This window comes from Fistularia commersonii, chromosome 4 (assembly GCF_037954325.1).
Source record: "Fistularia commersonii isolate RoL2024-O1a breed Wild chromosome 4, RoL_Fcom_v1.0, whole genome shotgun sequence".
Lineage (NCBI taxonomy): Eukaryota > Metazoa > Chordata > Actinopteri > Syngnathiformes > Fistulariidae > Fistularia > Fistularia commersonii.
In genome coordinates, this window is record NC_141287.1 from 3,941,696 (window position 1) to 3,960,029 (window position 18,334).

General features: G+C 52.7%; 1 protein-coding gene across 1 annotated transcript in view; it reads right to left on the bottom strand.

The window, feature by feature from the left end:
• The window catches only part of lrp1bb (low density lipoprotein receptor-related protein 1Bb), a 205,622-nt gene that overhangs the window by 72,799 nt on the left and 114,489 nt on the right, over positions 1-18,334 (bottom strand). The window contains exons 29-40 of the mRNA XM_086144762.1: positions 17,895-18,069; positions 17,649-17,743; positions 15,228-15,377; positions 8,318-8,458; positions 8,112-8,237; positions 7,874-8,005; positions 5,217-5,351; positions 4,899-5,028; positions 4,032-4,158; positions 3,793-3,944; positions 1,799-1,923; positions 1,027-1,398 (exon numbers count right to left, since the gene is read on the bottom strand). Of these exons, the coding sequence (XP_086000888.1) occupies positions 1,027-1,398; positions 1,799-1,923; positions 3,793-3,944; positions 4,032-4,158; positions 4,899-5,028; positions 5,217-5,351; positions 7,874-8,005; positions 8,112-8,237; positions 8,318-8,458; positions 15,228-15,377; positions 17,649-17,743; positions 17,895-18,069 (1,860 nt within the window). The remainder of the gene's footprint in view (positions 1-1,026; positions 1,399-1,798; positions 1,924-3,792; positions 3,945-4,031; positions 4,159-4,898; positions 5,029-5,216; positions 5,352-7,873; positions 8,006-8,111; positions 8,238-8,317; positions 8,459-15,227; positions 15,378-17,648; positions 17,744-17,894; positions 18,070-18,334) is intronic.

Consider the following 18,334-nt stretch of genomic DNA (forward strand, 5'->3'; position numbering starts at 1 on the left):
GAAATATGGATGATTAACATCTTCACCTTTCCTCAATGACAGGATGCAGGCACGAGTTGGAGAGGATTTTGCTTTTACATATGTATGAATGTGTCTACGTATATATATTTATACACAGCGAGAGCCCGCAGGGAAACAGCTCCTGCTCCTCCTGGTCTTTGTCTCATCAGATACATCATCATCTTATTACGGTATTCTGACCCGTTTTCTCCTCCCTCAGGACCAGAACAGAAAAAGGAGAAATCAATCGTGGAGAAACGATCCGCCGGCTCTGCCGCCGCACTTACAGATAAAACGCGGGCTGGAGATGTTCCCGCGAGCCCAGAAGTTCTTGTATCACAGCTCCATCTCTCAAGGCCCTCGGACCAGAAGGTACGAGCGCCGTAACTGACGAAGTGTTTCGGCGTCTCCGATGAGAAGCGGGTCGACCAAAGCGACCGGCAGGTTATTTCTCAGCGGATGGGCGGAGCCGCCGTCCCGAGGGAGGACCTTCTGCACGGTCATCCAAAATGTATGGATAGATATCTCCACGAGTCTATCTCTTGGGATGGACGGGCTGGACGGCCCTTCTGTTCAGAGTGGGAAGCTTCCAAAGTATTTCTTCGAAGGCATCAATCCAAAGTCTTCCTTCAAATTGGGCTGAGAAGGTCAGCAGCTGGATCTGAGATCGGCGACTGTGAGGCCGCCGGGTGTGAATGTTTGCTGATGAATTCGCTGAGCGCGCGAGCTTTCGCTCCACCGGTAACTCAGGTGTGTTCTTGGTCCTGCAGAAGCAGAGCGTCTGAACCCGAGAGATCCCTCTAGCCACGGCTTCCAAACAGGTGGAGCTGACTTTCCACGCCGCGCCCGCCGAGCGTGACGGAATCATCGTTTGTTCAACGTCGTCTACACGGAAAGGTTCGTGACTTTGTCCAATCACGGAGGAGGCCATGAAATCCCAATCACAAACCGTCCCGAAACGCACCATTCCCCCGAGACGCGGCGGAGGACAAGAACGTGCCAGAACGCGAGCAGAAGAACACTCACTTTCTGCGATGACGGCCCTTCCTGTCCAGTCGTCGTTGATCACCTGGATGTTCCCGTAGTGGACGTCGCTGAAAAAGATGCGGTTGGTCCCGGAGGTCCTCTGGCCGTAGTCGAAGGCCAGCGCGATGACGTTCTTGAAGAACGCGGGGTTCTCGAAGGGCCGCACCGGGGAGTTGAGGTCCGTCTCGTCCGAGAGGTGGACGCTCTTCAGCGCGGTCCTCTCGGAGTACAGGAGATAGCCGTGGTAGCGCTCGCAGCCGAAGCCGTCCTCGGCCAGGCGGCCGTGAGCGCAGGAGCAGGTCCTGCGGCCGCCGCCCAGGTGGAAGCACAGCTGCACGCAGCCGCCGTTGCTCCTGGAGCAGGGGTTGGTGCCTGAGGACACACACACACACACACACACACACACACACACACTCATAAACACACCACGAGAGCTGATACACCGCCCTTCAGCGGAATATCAGATAAAGAGGTTTACTCGCGACGCTGTTCAAACAGCGATATGTGACTGAAGGTGGCCTCAGACACGGATGACTGGGACTCCGTCGCCGACGCAGAACCTCCATTACTTTCCGAGCTCTCGCAGATATCTAGCGTGTCTTTAAGGAACCGTCACGGATGTCCGTGTCAAATGCCGTGACCCGCAGCTGTCCTGAGACGCTTGGGATTTAGTCCAAATAGAACCCACGCAGGTTCTCCCACGCCTGCGTGTTGCAGCTCCTGGAAGCGACGCTGTTATTCAGCGTTAAAAAGTGAACGTGAAGACCTCCACCTTTCTCTCTGCCTCTGTTGAAGACGGTCACGTCCTTCAGATTGACCCCGAGGCCGCTCCGCAGCGTCACCGGCTCGCTGGCGTCCGTCTTCAGGCCGCGGCGGATGGAGCCGTTGGAATAAGCCCTGCAGAACAGCAGCACAGCAGCACAGCACCCAGCTTTTAGTGCCGGACGCCAAACGGCAGCCTGGAAGCTGCACTCTGAAGTGACATGATGCAGAATAATGACTGTTTTTAGTCCTCCTCTGCTCACACACACACACACACACACACACACACACACACACACACTGATCATGCAAGCTGAAAGTGCCGCATCTTGAGAAAACGCGAGCAAACAGACGAAACAAATGGGCAAATGAAGAGAACATCTTCATCGCTGTGATAACACGCGCAGGGTTTGGCAGCTCAGCGCCGCAGAAAGAGCACAAAAACAAAATAGAATAGGAAGAAAACCCGGCTCTGGAACGGCGGCGAGCGGTAAAATCGCGGACCCGTCGGACTCGGGCGTGTTCGGGGTGTGTTCGTCTGATTCTCAGCGCATTTCCACGCAAAGAACGGACGTCTTCATAAAGAGCATCGCTGGATTCTCTCCTCTTTTGTGCTTTCGTTCAGAGGTTCGGCTCCAGTGAACCCAGATCACCGACAGCACCGTTTGGAGGTATTTTCAACAAACACACACCAAAGGCATGTAAAAAAAATGCTCATGAATTAGATTAAAATAAATCCATATCTAAATTATGAGATAATTACGTAGAATAATTGAATAAGTAAATAAAACAATGAATAAATACATAAATGAGCAAACGGACAAATGCCTTAATACAGGAACGAACGCTCGACAGATAAATAAATAAACGAATGAATCCAAACGAGACCGAAGATCAATGAATGAATAAATAAACGAGCGCGTGGACGGATAAGTAAATAAATGAACAAACAGGCAGGTGCGCAGACCGACCGATAACAAACCGGCGTTCCAGATCAGCCCAGGTTCAAACCAAACACGTCGCCGTTGGTCAGGAGGAAAGACAAACCTGCCGGCGTTCGTGTCGTCACGGCAACTGAAAGACCCTCACATTTGACAGGGTGACACTTTTCAAAACCCCGTTTTTGCTGATGACGCCGTTTGTAATGGAATTATCCGGAGCCTTCCGCAGGACCGCGTTTGTCAGATCGGGGTCTTCTTATAAAGGATCAGCTCGGGCTTAAATAAAGCCGATAAACCGGGGCTGAGTCTCCGGCGCCTCGGCCCTCCGCCGGACCCTGGAGCTCCTCCGCCGCTCTGCAGCGCCTCGTCCAGACGCTCCTCGACCCTGACGTGCAGGCCAGCGGGGTCGGATGGAGGTGAACGGCCGGCCGGACAAAGTCACGCCACACATGTGAGTTTTAAATGTCTTTCGACTCATCAAAAAACTGCCGATCTTCAGGTCTTACGTGTCCGGTCCGTGGAAGTTTCACGTGATGTACGAAGGCATGGATGTGGAGGAAGGAGGTGCCGGCTTCATGCGGGCCCACAGTGGATCCGTGACCCGCTGGGTTCAAAGTGATAAAACAAAATCCTCAAGCAGAAGAGAAACATTCTGCTCCTCCTTCCTTTGAAGGCGTGGCGTTTGCCACCTCGCCGGAGGTCAGAGGGCATCTGGTGAGGCCGGGAGCTGGTCCAGGAGAGGATGAAGGAAGAGGAAAAGATGATTTGTCCTCCTCGGCGCCAGGCTAATCGCAGCGAAGCGGTAACTCGTGTCAAAAAGTGTGGCCAGAGTCGCCAGGCTGCGCCGCCACTGCCCTTCAGATGCATATCTCTTTGAATCCACACCGCATATCCGCCCCCCCGGGTAAATATTAGCACGGGCGGCTGATAGTCGGAACGAAATAGCCCGAAAGGGTAGACGGGGGCCGCGGACGCCCTTGTTCCTCATACTCTCACAGGAGACCTTTCCAGGGAGGGTCAGATCACGCCAGTATCACACGCTCCCGGGGAAATAACGAATTACCTGTCAGACCAATAGATGTAAGGTCCGAACACCGCCACCGAGAACAGGTCCACGTTGGCCGCCGACAGGATAATCTCCCGGCTCTCGCCTGTCTCCAGGTCGATCCTCTCGATCTTATCGGTGCGAGCGTCGCACCAGTATAGTGTGTTTTCCTGGAAGACATTTCAAACGGCACGTGACCCTCGGGCGCCACGGGAAGTCGTATCGGAGGCGCCGACGAGGAACGCGGCGAGCGGCACCTCGTAGTCGATGGAGATCCCGTTGGGCCACATGATGCCGGAGCTGACCAAGGTGACCTGGTCTGAACCATCCAGGCGGGAGCGGCCGATGCACGGGTTCTGGCCCCACTCGGTCCAGAAGAGGTACCTGGCCGGCGTGTAACACACACACACACACACACACACGCGGATTGGTCGGTGCTGGCAGCAGATCAGGTGAAGGCTGCTTTACACACAAAGCACAACTCAGCTGTTGAACAGGCGTAATGAAAGCTGATGTCTGAGGAACATTTTGGACCTAATGAGCCTCCCACTCACTGAAAACATCTTAAAATAGACATGCAACGTCTCGCAGTGGCACCGGAGAGTTTGGCGAAGGCAGTAAACATCTGGAAGCATTGCTTCTTCTGCGTTCCTTCAACGTGGGAGGAATCTCTCGGAGGATTTCATGTTTATCTCCCGGTATCTTCCGCGGCCTCCGCCGAAGACGCCGCATGCGATCTGCGATCGCCTGCCGTGACGGTCCACTATCACGCGAGAAGACGTGTTTTCCACGGGCGGCTTCTGGCGGAGCTCCTCCAACCCCGCCTTCAAATCCGTGCCGGTGCTCGCCGTGCCCTCAAGCCCCCGTTAGAATGCTCGGTTTTTATTGGATTTCCTCAAACAGATGCCGATTGAGGGCAACGGTCATGTAGCGGAGCTGCTCCGATGAGCCCGGTATCTGAGTCGTTAGCTGATTTACGCCACCCGAGCGCTCCCGTTGACTGTGGAGTGTGTGTCCGAGCCGGCGGCTGAACAACTACTTTCTGGGTTCGGACCCGACACGGCGGCCACGGCGAGGGAGCCGGGGATTATGTAGGGCCGCGCATGCAAAGGGAAACCGCTTACCCTTTGTGGGGGTGCACGGCGATGCCGCGGGGCTGATCCAGCCCCTCGGATATGACCACGGAGCGAAAGGCGCCGCTCAGACGGGAGATTTCGATGAGATTGAAGCCGTGGTCCGTCCAGTAGAGGTTCCCTGCGTGGAGATAAAATAAGGACGGCGACACAGAACAAGCTTCAACCGGGTTCGTCGTTGGCGCCGACGCTCGGGAAAACACGGGAAAACACGGGATGCGATGAGGGAGCGGGCTGAGGCTTCCGCCGTCCACCGTCGTGCTAATCGCCGTTTCACGGGATGGAGCGGCGAGGAGTCGGCGCACTGACCGGCTATCCAGTCCACGGCGATGCCCTCCACCCGGCTGATGCCGGTGGTGATGATGTCTTCCCTCCAGGTCTGGTCGCGTTTGGCTCTGGAGATCCTGTTCAGGCCCATGTCCGTCCAGTACACCGTGTCATTTCCTGCCAAATCCAGTCCATGACAAGCGCAAACGGGGTGATGAACAAGGCCGCCGCCGCCGCCGCCGATCAAACCGGGTTTTACTGCAGCACGGCCCATTTCACCGACCGCGACGTGGGACAACAAGGCAGGCTGGCGGAAAGAGGCGCGCACAACAGCCACCGCGCTTTGTTGACACACAATGTTTGAGGAGGAAAGGCAGTTGTCAGCCAAAGTATACAGGGCAGTAAATTGCTTTATGCAAACCATGGTGTTGGTAAAGCTGTTATGGACTCTGCTTTTATAACTCTCTTATATCAGCCTTTGTAACGGTGTGCTGAAACAACCCAAAGCCTCGCCTCTGAATTTCTGCCAGTTTGGCTGATTCCGCTAAAAGAAGCAGTAAAGTTACATACGTATTTGGGATTTATTTGCACCGCTGTGCTCGCACTTTATGCACTTCCTGGCTCAGACCTCGGCGTCAGGAGGTCACAAGCAAACCCACGAGACCTCCTCCAAACACAGCGTTGTCGCCTTCGCGTCGACGTGCCGACATCAATACGGAATTGTGAAAAAAAGATAAAGAAAACAACCAAATGCGTTCTTCAAAATAACCCGGGTGTGCGTAGTTGACGTTCGTTTCCGAGTAATCGCCCGCTCCCCTGAGTCTGTGATGGTCGCCATAGCGACCAAATTTGCATTATGAAAAGAAAGAGTTAAATAGCCGCGTTCGCAGCTCCCGAAGAGCCCGGCAGTTCAGAATAACTTGCTAATGCATTTCCGTTTCAGGGAGGTTGTCAATTCGGGTGATTGGCTTTCAAAAATAGCATCTCAACTTTGGTACCGGGGCACTCAGCAGGCACACGTGCATATATACAGTCATGCATCTATGCACGGGTGTGCATGTGCACGTGTACATGCATGTATATAAGCATGTCTATATACATGAATATATAACCTTATACAAATTCATGTATAAATGAATGCATATAGAAACAGGACTGTCTCCTGATAATTAGAATATTCTGATAACGTTCTGTATCTTCTGTAATGCAATTAAAAAAAATGACTTTTTCATAATATTCTAATATTTTGAGATAGGATTTTTGAGTTTCCTTAAGATGTAAGCCATAATCAGCAATATTAAAATAATAAAAAGGCTTGCAATATTTCAGTGGATTTGTAATGAATCTGGAATGTATGACATTTTTGTCTTTGTAATATATATATATATATACATTTATTTATGTATATATACATTCAAATGTTAAGTGTTTGTACTTGTTAAGACCTTAAAACACTTGATAGCCGTAACCTTGACACTTTATATTTTATTGTATTTCTTATTCTCCCTCCTTCCAACTATCATCTATAATTGTTATGTTTTTGCTTAAAACTCTGGCAATTTCCTTCGGGATGAATAAAGTTGTTATCTTATATATATATATATATATATATGCATGTAAATGTATTGTTATGCATCTAACAGGTTGGGATTATCAGGCTTTTATCAAACTGCCATTTTCTTGATGAGCTCATTGGATCATCATTTCACTGACCTGCTCCTCAAACGGTTTATTTCCAGTCGTGTTTAGACTCGCTTTAAGGTTTCGACCCCCAGCCGATCGCACTAATCCTCGCACAGCATTCGAGAATCGGGAAAAGGCGCGGCGGCGGCGGCGGCGGCGTGACTTTCCTCGACAGAGCGGCGTGAATCACCGCATCATCAATCATTTTGTGTGGAGGCTCAGCTCATATCCTTTAGTTACCCGCTGTTTTGACAAACCCTTGCAAAGCCATTACATATATGGAGCGCTCCCAGAATCTATTATATTCATGCCATTTGTCTGCACAACACATCTCTCATTTTTATCATATACATTATGTAGAGGCAGGCGGGAACGCAACAAACAACGACGCGCACTGCCGGCTTCCTCTCTGGCAACGCACTTTGCAGCACCTCCATTTGATACGTCTTGGGAATTGCTTTGTATTAGGACTGTTTCCGAGGCTTGTGAGAAAACAGCTCGGTGTTATTCATAGTCAGGTTTTTCCTGTAATGTCAAGTCATTACCTTTCATCTGTGCTGCACTCCATAAGCCTGGAGACCATTATTAAAAAGCTTCCCACCTGGCAGGTCCTTTCCTTTTGCACCCTTGTTTTAAAGTCGAGTAGGAGGGTTTGTACTTTGGCAAACAAAGGCTATAAAGGCTTCTTTGACAATGAGGATAAAACCGAAATAAAAAACGTAACATTTCAGCGGCTGCCGGGATCGGATCCAAAGCACACTTGACAAAAAATGACGGAAACCGACCATCATGGAGAACGCGTAGCGCGCCGTCCGTTCGTCTTCAACGAGCCAACGGATGACGCCGGCGCCGTGCACGCCCGTGAGGCCTGGACGCCCTGAGAAGACGACCGTGTCTAATAACGGCCGGTCGCCGAGCTAACACCCCGGGTGACGGCCAGACGCTAACTAGCGAAAGGTCATAAAGTAATTGAATTTGGACGCGCCGCGAGCAGTCGGGCCTCGGGCGGCGCTCACCGGCGTGGAAGTCCACTCCCACGGCGAACAGCGTTCCCGCGATGGGCATGAGAGCCTCGGCGTTGTCGTCCGGATCCAGAGAGATCCCGCGGATCCCCTCGTGGATGGAATACATGAGGAATGAATCCACGCCTGCAGACCGAAACACAGAGGGGAGGAATAAACCGCCCGGGATCTGCGGGAGCGTCGTCTCAGCTCGGGAAAAGGCCGAAGAGCGGCGCGGAAGCGGAAGACGTACCCTCGCAAGACATGCGGTCGCTGCGCAGGTTGTAGCCCAGCGTGCACGAGCAGCTCCGGGTGTTCTCCGAGGTCGGGAAGCAGAGCTGGGAGCAGCCGCCGTTGTTTATCTGGCACAGGTTCCTCCCTGGACGACAAATAAATATAGACGTCCTAAACGTAGAAGAAGCTGCGCGCCGCCTGCGAGGATGCGGAGAAGGCGCTTGCCTTTCTGGCCCTCCCGGTCGTACACCTTCATGTGGACCACACCGCCCGTTTTGTTCCTCAGAACCACCAGGTTGCGGCCGTCTCTCTTGGTCACGGTTCCGAGCCGGGCCGACTCTTCGTCCGCCCACCACAGCCTGCTGCCTGCAATGCCGGCGGACAAAAAGCAAATGTTCTTGGGGATTGCGGAGCCGCTCTCTCCTCAGACCACCTGGAAATAATAGCACTTACAGAAAAAAACAGAATTATCATGGAGAGGAAAGTCAAGCGGAGAAGGCTCGTTCCTGCGCTCCAAACATTTCCGGCGAGTTTTCATTTGACGAATGTTTTTTGGTGGGCCGACTCGGAGCTGGGAGGAGAACATCTGGATCACACGGCGTCCACACACATCACGCATCCCGATCTGTCGTCACGGTCTGCCTTTGTTATTGAGCTGCTGGCCCGACTGGCTGGGTTTCTGTGTGTGTGCGTGTGTGTGTGCGTGTGTGTGTGGGAGCAAAATCAGCCCAGATGTTTGACTGCTGTGAACATAAGGATGTGGTGTGTGTTTTTAAAGAGGCTTGTTAACCTGTCAAGCAGCTGCTCGTACACCAGCCATCAGGTGCCTCGTCGGCAGGAGACACGGAGGTTCAGCCAAGGACTCCACAGGTTCCCACCTGGGATCCATGTTCTTCCCACCCAGCCGGAGCTCCGGGTGAAGAACCCTCTGCCGGAGTCTTGTCACGATCTTCTCGTCGTGGCAAGCGGACTTGAATCGCTTTACAAATACGAGAGCTGATCAACTCTCGCCTCTTGCACGACGAGAAGAGTTCGACAAGTAGGACCGAGGAGGACCGAGGGCCTCCCTCAGGGGCCGACCCTCGGACGGCTCTGCTCTCCACCATCGGGACTGGAAACGGCAGATCCGGAGCCACCGAGGCGACCGAGGATCTTCTGTCCACCGGCCTTCTGCCGGGTGCAGCTTTTGAAACCACGCTTTCTCCGTCCTGGAAGACCTCGCCGAACAGCCAGCAAATCCAACATGGCAAAAGCTGATTGCAACAGCTTTTTGAAGACCTGAAGCGGCGCGTTGCGACGGGTGTGTATTTGGAACTTCTCGGGCAAATATGGTATCTGCGGGACCGTTCCGGTCCAGATCATTAAAGAGTCTCATCGGGTTCCTCGGGATTAAACACCATCGACCGAGACGCGACGTATCATCTCGCCGTTCCGTTACAGAGGCACTTTATCCCGATCGATCATCGAAGCACACGAGCGGCCGCCCCAGAAACCTTCCCCCGAGCCATTCGCGTCTCGGGGTCCGGTGACATCGCTTGGGAAATCAAATCAGATCCCGGCGAGTGTGAACGGCAGCCTACGGGACTCCGTCTCCACGGCGACCCCGGGCCTCGCCGGCCCCGATTGGCTTTGGCCTCCATGTTAATCAGATTCCTGCGGGCGCTGACCGGCCGCCGCCGCTCACTCGTCGCACATCATATTCAATTTCCGCCGCGGCTCCTCGTCGTGAGTCAAAGTTGATAGATCGCCAACCTTCCAGAAGGAAGGCCTTACCTATCTCTCAGGAAATCCAATTATTACGGCGCCGCGGGAGCCGAGCGGAGTGACCTCGTGTCACGGACGGCGTCTTCATTACCTTTTTACAATCAGCTGCAGAACAAACAGGCGGAATAACGGCTCTCGCGGATTGAAACGCCGTTCTGGCGGCGCTCCGTCAGTCAGTGCCCTGGAACCAGGTGGCCGGCTTTCATTCTGGCGCCCGCCGGCGAGCGTATCATCACGCGCGACGTCAGGAACAAAAAGGGTATTTATTGAACACCAATCCGAGACAAAGGGCCGTTTAATCCGTCCCTCGCTCGCGTCGGCGCACAAATCAAACACTCGGATCATCTTTAGCATCGGCTTGAAACTGCCGCACCTATATCTCCAATAAATACCAACGAGCCGCGCTATTGGCTTCGCCGAGGACACACATGGAGTGTGTGTCAAGCCAAACTGCGACAGCTTCGTTGTGAGTCATTTGAACATTTGCCGACGCGGGATGCGTCTCTTGCATCACTTTCAGACGAGCGGGAAGCGACAAGCTGGGGTTCTTCTGGAGCGGATCCTCTCCCTGAGCGACCTGCGGTACGTCCACGCCTGCTTTTTCAGCTGTTTTCGGAGGCTTCAGCGCGCGAGGTCAGCCGAGAGGGCCTCCCACATGTGTGTGTGTGTGTGTGTGTGTGTGTGTGTGAGGCAGCGGCAGCGTGAAGGTCCGTGGCCTCAATACATGGTCGTCCTTCTGCCCGCTCAATGGGCGCCATCCCATTGTTGCACCGGCGGCCTCCGAAAGGGAAAACCTCCCAAACCGAGGAGGTCACCGTGCCGCCGTATCCGATAGAAGTCAAGGTGGACAAAGCGGAGAATTCTTCAAGTACTTGGACACGTGATGTTCCCTGAGAGCCCCGAGAACTGTCTGCCGTCCGCCGGCTAGGATTTTATCAGCGAGCCTAGGAGTCCGTTCAGGAGTCTGTTCAGGAGTCTGTTCAGGAGTCTGTTCAGGAGTCTGTTCAGGAGTCTGCTCGGGAGTCTGTTCAGGAGTCTGTTCAGGAGTCTGCTCGGGAGTCTGTTCAGGAGTCTGTTCAGGAGTCTGTTCAGGAGTCTGTTCAGGAGTCTGCTCGGGAGTCTGTTCAGGAGTCTGCTCAGGAGTCTGCTCAGGAGTCTGCTCGGGAGTCTGTTCGGGAGTCTGCTCGGGAGTCTGCTCGGGAGTCTGCTCGGGAGTCTGTTCAGGAGTCTGCTCAGGAGTCTGTTCAGGAGTCTGTTCGGGAGTCTGCTCAGGAGTCTGCTCGGGAGTCTGTTCAGGAGCCTGCTCGGGAGTCTGTTCAGGAGTCTGCTCGGGAGTCTGCTCAGGAGTCTGTTCAGGAGTCTGTTCGGGAGTCTGCTCAGGAGTCTGCTCGGGAGTCTGTTCAGGAGTCTGCTCGGGAGTCTGTTCAGGAGTCTGCTCAGGAGTCTGCTCAGGAGTCTGCTCAGGAGTCTGCTCAGACGGCCTCAAGGTAAAGAGCAGAAACGATGGGAAATGTTGGGTAACGTCATCGGCACGGCGCAAAAACAAAACCACCCCCTGGAATCATGTAAGGGCTTCTTTCTTCCCGGCTTTCCAGGCGCTGAATGTTTCTCAAAGCACGTCCTGCAAACTGCACTGCTCTTGCCAGACTTGTGGTGTCGCTGCTTTTTGATTTATTCATTCCTCCTACTCAAGGACCCGTTGGACTATGTTACACTTTAAAAAGCATCGATTATAAGCTATTTAACGCCTGGAGTTTTATCGTATTTGCGTGTGAGGTCCTTCATGACCAAAGATTTGATAGAACCGATGCCACGAGCGGACGTGAACCATGACAGTGTGTGAGCCGCCAAAATTCCACACGGACTTTTGTTTCCCGCCTTATTCAGACGTTGAAGGCCATTAAATGAAGAAGCGTTGAAGGTGTTGAGCAGAACAAACCGCGAGACACGCGACAGTATGGCGAGTGCCGCGATGACACCTGCTTGGGATGGATTTCCTCATTACGTCGGGACGAATGCTGTCGAGGTACGATAATAACACCGCCAGGCGCTGTGCATTCTACTGATGGAAACAACATCCTGGCATGACAAGCCGTCATTAATTGTGATTGATGGAGACTCGCAGACGTCATTTCGCCGCCTTTCTGTAGCTGCTACCGGGCCGTAGCCGAGCCATTACTCTATGTCGCCTCACCTTCTCCGTCCCATTTGTGAAGTGGGATAATGGAGTCTGCGACGTACAAGCGGGAACAAGTCGTCCGGCGCCGGAGTGGGGAGGCGGAAACGTAAGACAGCAAGGCGCAGAACGCCGGAAGGCCGATCGGAGGCCTCGGCGGCCGCCGTGGTCTGGGGCGGGAGATGCTCTAGGCTGACGGCGACCGGGACCCGCGGGCCGTCCTGACTTGAAGTGGACTATAACCATGGCAACAGGCTCAATTCTATTTCTTTTGCTTTCCTTAAACAGACAAAAGATTTCTTTCAGACAAAAACACCCACACAGCCAGCGACCAGCCATTCGCCTTCTCATTAACAGTCGGCAGCAAAAATGCTTCACGCGGTTCAGTGGATTCCCAAGTGTCAAGATGGCAGCGAGGTGAAGCCAAACTCTGCTCTGCCACTGAAATGAAGATAGAAAAGAACAAATAAAACCCTATTTGTTTACTCGTCCACTGTCGGCGAAGCGTTTGGAGGTCCGCCTCCCGCCGAGCGCCGCCTTCTCTCTGGATACTCATTCAGAGTCCCTTCGGTGGATGCTGGCCTGACCTCACACTCTCTGCTCCGCCGGCAGGCCGGCAGAAGGAAAGGCTTCTCGCCTCGGTCGGTTTCCAGACTCTATGGTTGCAGAAGACCAGAACCCGTGAGCGACGTGCATGTCTGGGTATGTGTGACATCACCAAGTCAGACAGATGAGATGCTGCAATGCCGTTGGTTGTTTGGTCGGAGGGGAGCTTCAACCCGAGGTTGAGAAAAGCCCAGATGAACGTGTTCACGCTGACCTGCGGCAATCCAAACATGAGCTGCTGCGTTCTGAACATCTCTTGGAGCGTGGACATCTTAGACCGCAGCGCTAACTTCTTCTTCTTCTTCGTTTGGCTTTTCCCTTCAGGTGTCGCCACAGAGAGTCAACCTTCTCCATCTAACCCTATTCTCTGGATCCTCCTCTCCCACACCAACTACCTTCATATCTTCTCTCACTGCGTCCATAAATCTTCTCTTTGGTCTTCCTCCAGACCTCTTGCCTGGCAGCTCCAATTCCAGCATCCGTCTACCAATATCTTCTCTATCCCTCCTCTGTCCATGACCCAACCATCTCAGTCTGGCTTCTCTGACCTTCTCTCCAAAACATCTAACATGTGTTGTTCCTCTGATAGACTCATTCCTGATCCTCTCCATCCTGGTCACTCCCAAAGAGAACCTCAACATCTTCATCTCTGCAACCTCTAGTTCTGCCTGCTGTCTTTTGATCATTGGAACAGTTTCTAGTCCAAACATCATCGCTGGTCTCACCACTGTCTTGTACACCTTTCCTTTTATTCTGACCGATAGTCTTCTATCTCATAGTACTCCTGTCTCCTGACCCGTCTCTTCACCTCTTTTCCACACTCTCCTACGCTCTGGACTGTTGACCTCAAGTACCTGAAATCCTCCAGCTTCTTGATCTCCACTCCCTGTAGCCTCACCGTTCCACCCGAGTTCCTCTCATTCACACACATATATTCTGTCTTGCTGCGACTCACTTTCATTCCTCTCCTTTCCAGAGCATACCTCCACCTTTCTAGATGTTCCTCTACCTGTTCTCTGCTCTCACTGCAGATCACAATGTCATCCGCAAACATCATGGTCCATGGAGATTCCTGTCTAATCTCATCTGTCAGCCTGTCCATCACCATTGCGAACAAGAAGGGGCTCAGAGCTGATCCCTGATGGAGTCCCAACTCCACCTTGAACTTCTCGGTTACCCCTACAGCACACCGTACCAGTGTCTCACAGCAAGCATACATGTCCTGCACCAGTTTAACATACTTCTCTGCCACTCCAGACTTCCTCATACCATACAAGAGCTCCTCTCTTGTAACCCTGTCATATGCTTTTTCTACATCTACGAAAACACAATGCAGCTCCCTCTGTGCTTCTCTATTAGCGTTCTCAATGCAAATACTGCATCTGCAGTACTTCCTGGGCATGAAGCCATACTAATGTTCACAAACGCTAACTTCTGCTCTTCGTCTAGTTTCCACTACTCTTTCACATAACTTCATTGACTGCAGCGCTAACTAAAGCACGTTAATGCAATGTAAGGCGACGCCTCCGACGAGTGGATTAACATCTCTGCATCCTGCGATGTAAAGCGGGTCTGATCTTCACATTGTTTCTGAGATGAAAAATGGCTCCGGTGGCCCCTTTAACGTGAAGGTCAAAGGAAAGCGTCCCGTCATGGAGAAACACAGCGGGGATCCCAGCTCTGTCTCCTCATGAATAAAACATCGGACAAAGACAGAGAGATTATCATAAAGATGACTCAGCCTCGCTGCTCCGGTGCAGGAAATATGCTGATAATCAGCTCTTAGCAGCACCTAGAAGAGTTTCAAGCCACCTTTGGCCGACGGCCTCATCCGCATAACAGCGAACACCGGTCTGCACGAGGCCCAGAGCAGAACCTTCACACGGCAGCAGAACATCTCCAGGGGAACGGTTCAGCCCGCTGGAGGACCAGACCTGGGATGCCAAGAGAAGTCAAGAATGCCAAGAGTTGCTCCATAAATAACGTGGAAGCTGATTTGAGATTAGCTTCTTAAACCCTGGTGACAGCGGTGGTCCTGTAAGCACTGCCGGCCCATCAGAGCTCCTCCACACCTCCAGGCTGCCGGAGCTTCTAGATGATTGAAAGCAAACTGAGCCGCCACGTGCTGAGGCATCATTAGGCCTCTATCGCTTCCCGCCAGTAATATCTTGGACCTGCTGTAACATCACACCCTGTTTGCGGCTGACAGCTTTCACCACGGAAGCCGCCGCCGCTCTGGAGGGTTTGCTCGATGAAGGCGTGAATAACTTCAAACAGGCTTGTTTCCAAGCGGAGCCGCACCGGCTCGGATTCCGGGAGAATTCTCCCAACCTTCAGGGTGATGGATGATATGACGTATCGGATGAAGCGACGAAACCCAAAATCAACACCTAATGAACATCCTCCTCCATTTTCATTACCAGGTGGGGGAAGAAAATCAATCATCGATCATCAATCACGGCTCCTCCGTCGTTAATTATCTCCGGCCCTGCTGCTCGGCGCAGAAGGAAAGGAGGCGGCGGTGAGCGCCGTCCGAACGGCGAAAAAGGGAACCGAGGAATCGGCTCGGATGCGACCGGCGTCACTCACCCATCACGGCCAGAGCCGTGCCTTTCACCAACTCCCTCTTCAGCGTCTCCAGCACCTCCAGGCCGCTGCCGTCCAGGTTGCACCTGTTGATGGTGCTGTTGGCCGAGCTGATCCAGTACAGCTTGTTGGCGGCGAAGTCCACGGAGAGGCCTGAGGAGGCGGGACCAGACGGGGATTAACAGTAAGACGAGAGACATTTCTGTTAGGCGGAAGATAAACAGCATGTAGAGATGCAGAATTCTGCAGAACTTTTATGCATGCGTTTACATTCTTGTTTAGATTCACAACCTTTAACCGTTCATGGATGGAATCATTCATTTGATTAAATATATACATATATATATATGTGTGTGTATATACAGACACACACACAGCAGATTTCTGATACCTTAATCAGATCATTGCTATTCTTTTTTCCTCCCTCGTTTTTACAAATCCATTCTGGCTCTTTAACAAAGTCTGTTTTTTTGGTGACTTCCCATTTTCAGTGAGCGCACACATCTATAAATGATTAACTCATATAAATAATATACCCGTCCCTAACCAAAGACATGGAATCAATTAATCCGTGAACAGCGAGATGACAAGGTGGCTGCATCTGATATGCAACACATTCATCACTAGAAAGGAGAATACAGGAACTCCATGAAAGGCCTTTCCTGGAGAAAAAGAGAAAAGAACTCCACCAAACGGACAAATGCCATGATTAAGAGTTCCATTTAACTACGGCCTGAAAAAGCGGCTGGTAAAAACATGAATAAACGACAAATAACAGCAACCGTAGTGAAGCCGGTGAACACGACGCTGCATCCGCGGCTCCGATATCTCTGTTAAAGTCTTACCGGCCAGGGACGTGACCAAGAGGCCCCGCTCGCAGCTTTTAAATCCTCCCTTTTTGCGGGCGGACATGATGCTTTTTCACGGACGACCACTATTAATAGGAAGTGGAAACCAATTCGGCTCAGAACCTCCGGACAACTCACTGTCTCCCGCCATGTGTCGGATTTATGTCCGGCAGATTCACACGCACAACGCGTCATTAATTTACTCTTGTCCCCGGGTTCGGCCCATAATCATAAATGAGTGCCGTGAAATACGACCCCCCGCTATCTGAGCGGCTGACAGGCCCTGGAGAGTGAAGGAGCGCGGTGAGGACAGCCGTGTTGTTTGCCTGTGAACGCAGAGCTTTGACCTTGAGATGTGCGACGGCGGCCCGGGAGAGGAAAGCCCGGAGCCGCCGAAAGGGAGGCGGATTCTGCGAATCCCCCTCCGACGGGTCGGCGGGCCACGCACCATCTGAATATTCAACGAAACGTGTTTTCCCGTAACGCCCCGAATAAAGCGTCTTCTTTGTTTGCTGCGGTGAAAGCTAATTGCCGAATAAATGATGACCGACTGTGAGACGTGAATTTGGCCCGTTAGCATCGGGAAGCGGCGTTAGCATCGGGGTGTCCTTAATCTGTCCTCGGTGGATCGGCGTCGCCAAAAATATTCGGCCGACGGTCTTCGCTTGGCGCCGTCCGAGTCGTCTTGTTTTTGTATCCGACATCGGATCGCAGGGAATCTGAACATCTGATAGATGAATATTTAAAAAAAAAACAAAGAAACGTCTGTGTCAAACTCCCTGATAATCCGCTTTCATCGCCGATGTAAGACCAACCGCTCAGGCTACATGCTAATAAACGTTCCAGACGACCGGGTCACTCTGGGATTTGTAAACGGAGGTTTTCGTCGAGCCAGCTGAAGCCGGCGTTTCGCTGCCGGTCGTCTGAGCGGCCGCCCCGCCGCTTCCTTCGCCGTACGCCGGCGTACGCCACGCAAACAGGCGCAGGCGTGGAAATGAGTCATTGAAGACAAAATGGGATTAGAGCCATTTTCACGTCACAGAATGGGATTATCTGCCACACATTAGGCCTCACGCAGGATCCTTATTTATTTCCAAATTCAATTAATGGAGATATAAAAGAATAATTCTCTCGTTTAATCGTTGTTTGTGGGCGTCAGAGAGTCGGGGTGCTCCGCACAGCCGAGAAGGTTCCCGGTCGGAAACCGCCGGGACGCCGGGCGTATTCTGCCCGCTGGCGTGCCGGCAGCTCTTCCGCGGTTCCTCCGGCTCCAGAGGACGCCGCCTCAACACCAGCTGCCGGATCACATTGCAAACCCAGAGACAACAAGGAGACGCCTCATCGTCACCAAAACTACATCTTGACCAGAACGATCACATCCGCCGACCGAAGAATTCCTGGGATAAAAAGCCGGAGAGGTTTCTCACCGTTTCCCTGCTCGTGCTGCATCAATTAAAATCTAGTTTCAGAGACCCGACATGGCGCCAAACCGATTCAAATCAAAGTGAGCCTCGGACGGGACGGCAAAGGTCGCCGCCTTCCCGGTTCACGGACCGGACGTGAGATGTTCACTGACCTACAGGTTCCCTCTGATTCTGGTGCAGGACCTTGCTGTTGCTCCCGTCCATGTTGGCCACATTGATGGTGTTTCCATCCGTCCAATAGATTTTCCTGCGAGTGACGAGAAGAGCTTTGGTGGAGGAGATCAGTAGCGAACGGTTAGCCGACGACGTCCTCGTCGGCTCCGCCACCTTGGTTCGTCCGGGAGTCGGCTTCTCTTCGTCACCGGCGTCAAAGGGCCGTTGTTTCCCGATCTACTCACCCCTTGGCGGGATGCAGGACCAGACACCTCGGCTTATCGATGCCGTGGACCACGGAGGTCTTCAGGGAGCCGTCGAAGCGAGCCACGTTGATCTGCGATTCGTCGTTCTCGGAGCTGAGCCAGTACAGGTTCCTGGAGAGCCAGTCCAGAGCCAGACCCCGGCAGTTCAGGATGTCTGCGCACACGTGGAGGGAAAGCAAACCGCTCGCACAAAATACACGCAAATCAAGGCGCTTCTTCGACGGGAAACGACGGGAAAACCTGCGGCGACTCGGCAGCTTTTCGTCCGAAAACGCTCCTCGGGTTCGCTTTCTCGCCGAGAAGGACGGCTCTCGAGCGGTGAGGCGCTTCGAGCGGTTTCTTTTCTACCATTACGACATTTATCTGTATTTCTAAATATGACAGATGTTTCTTCAACATCATTTGTGCATCTTTCAACG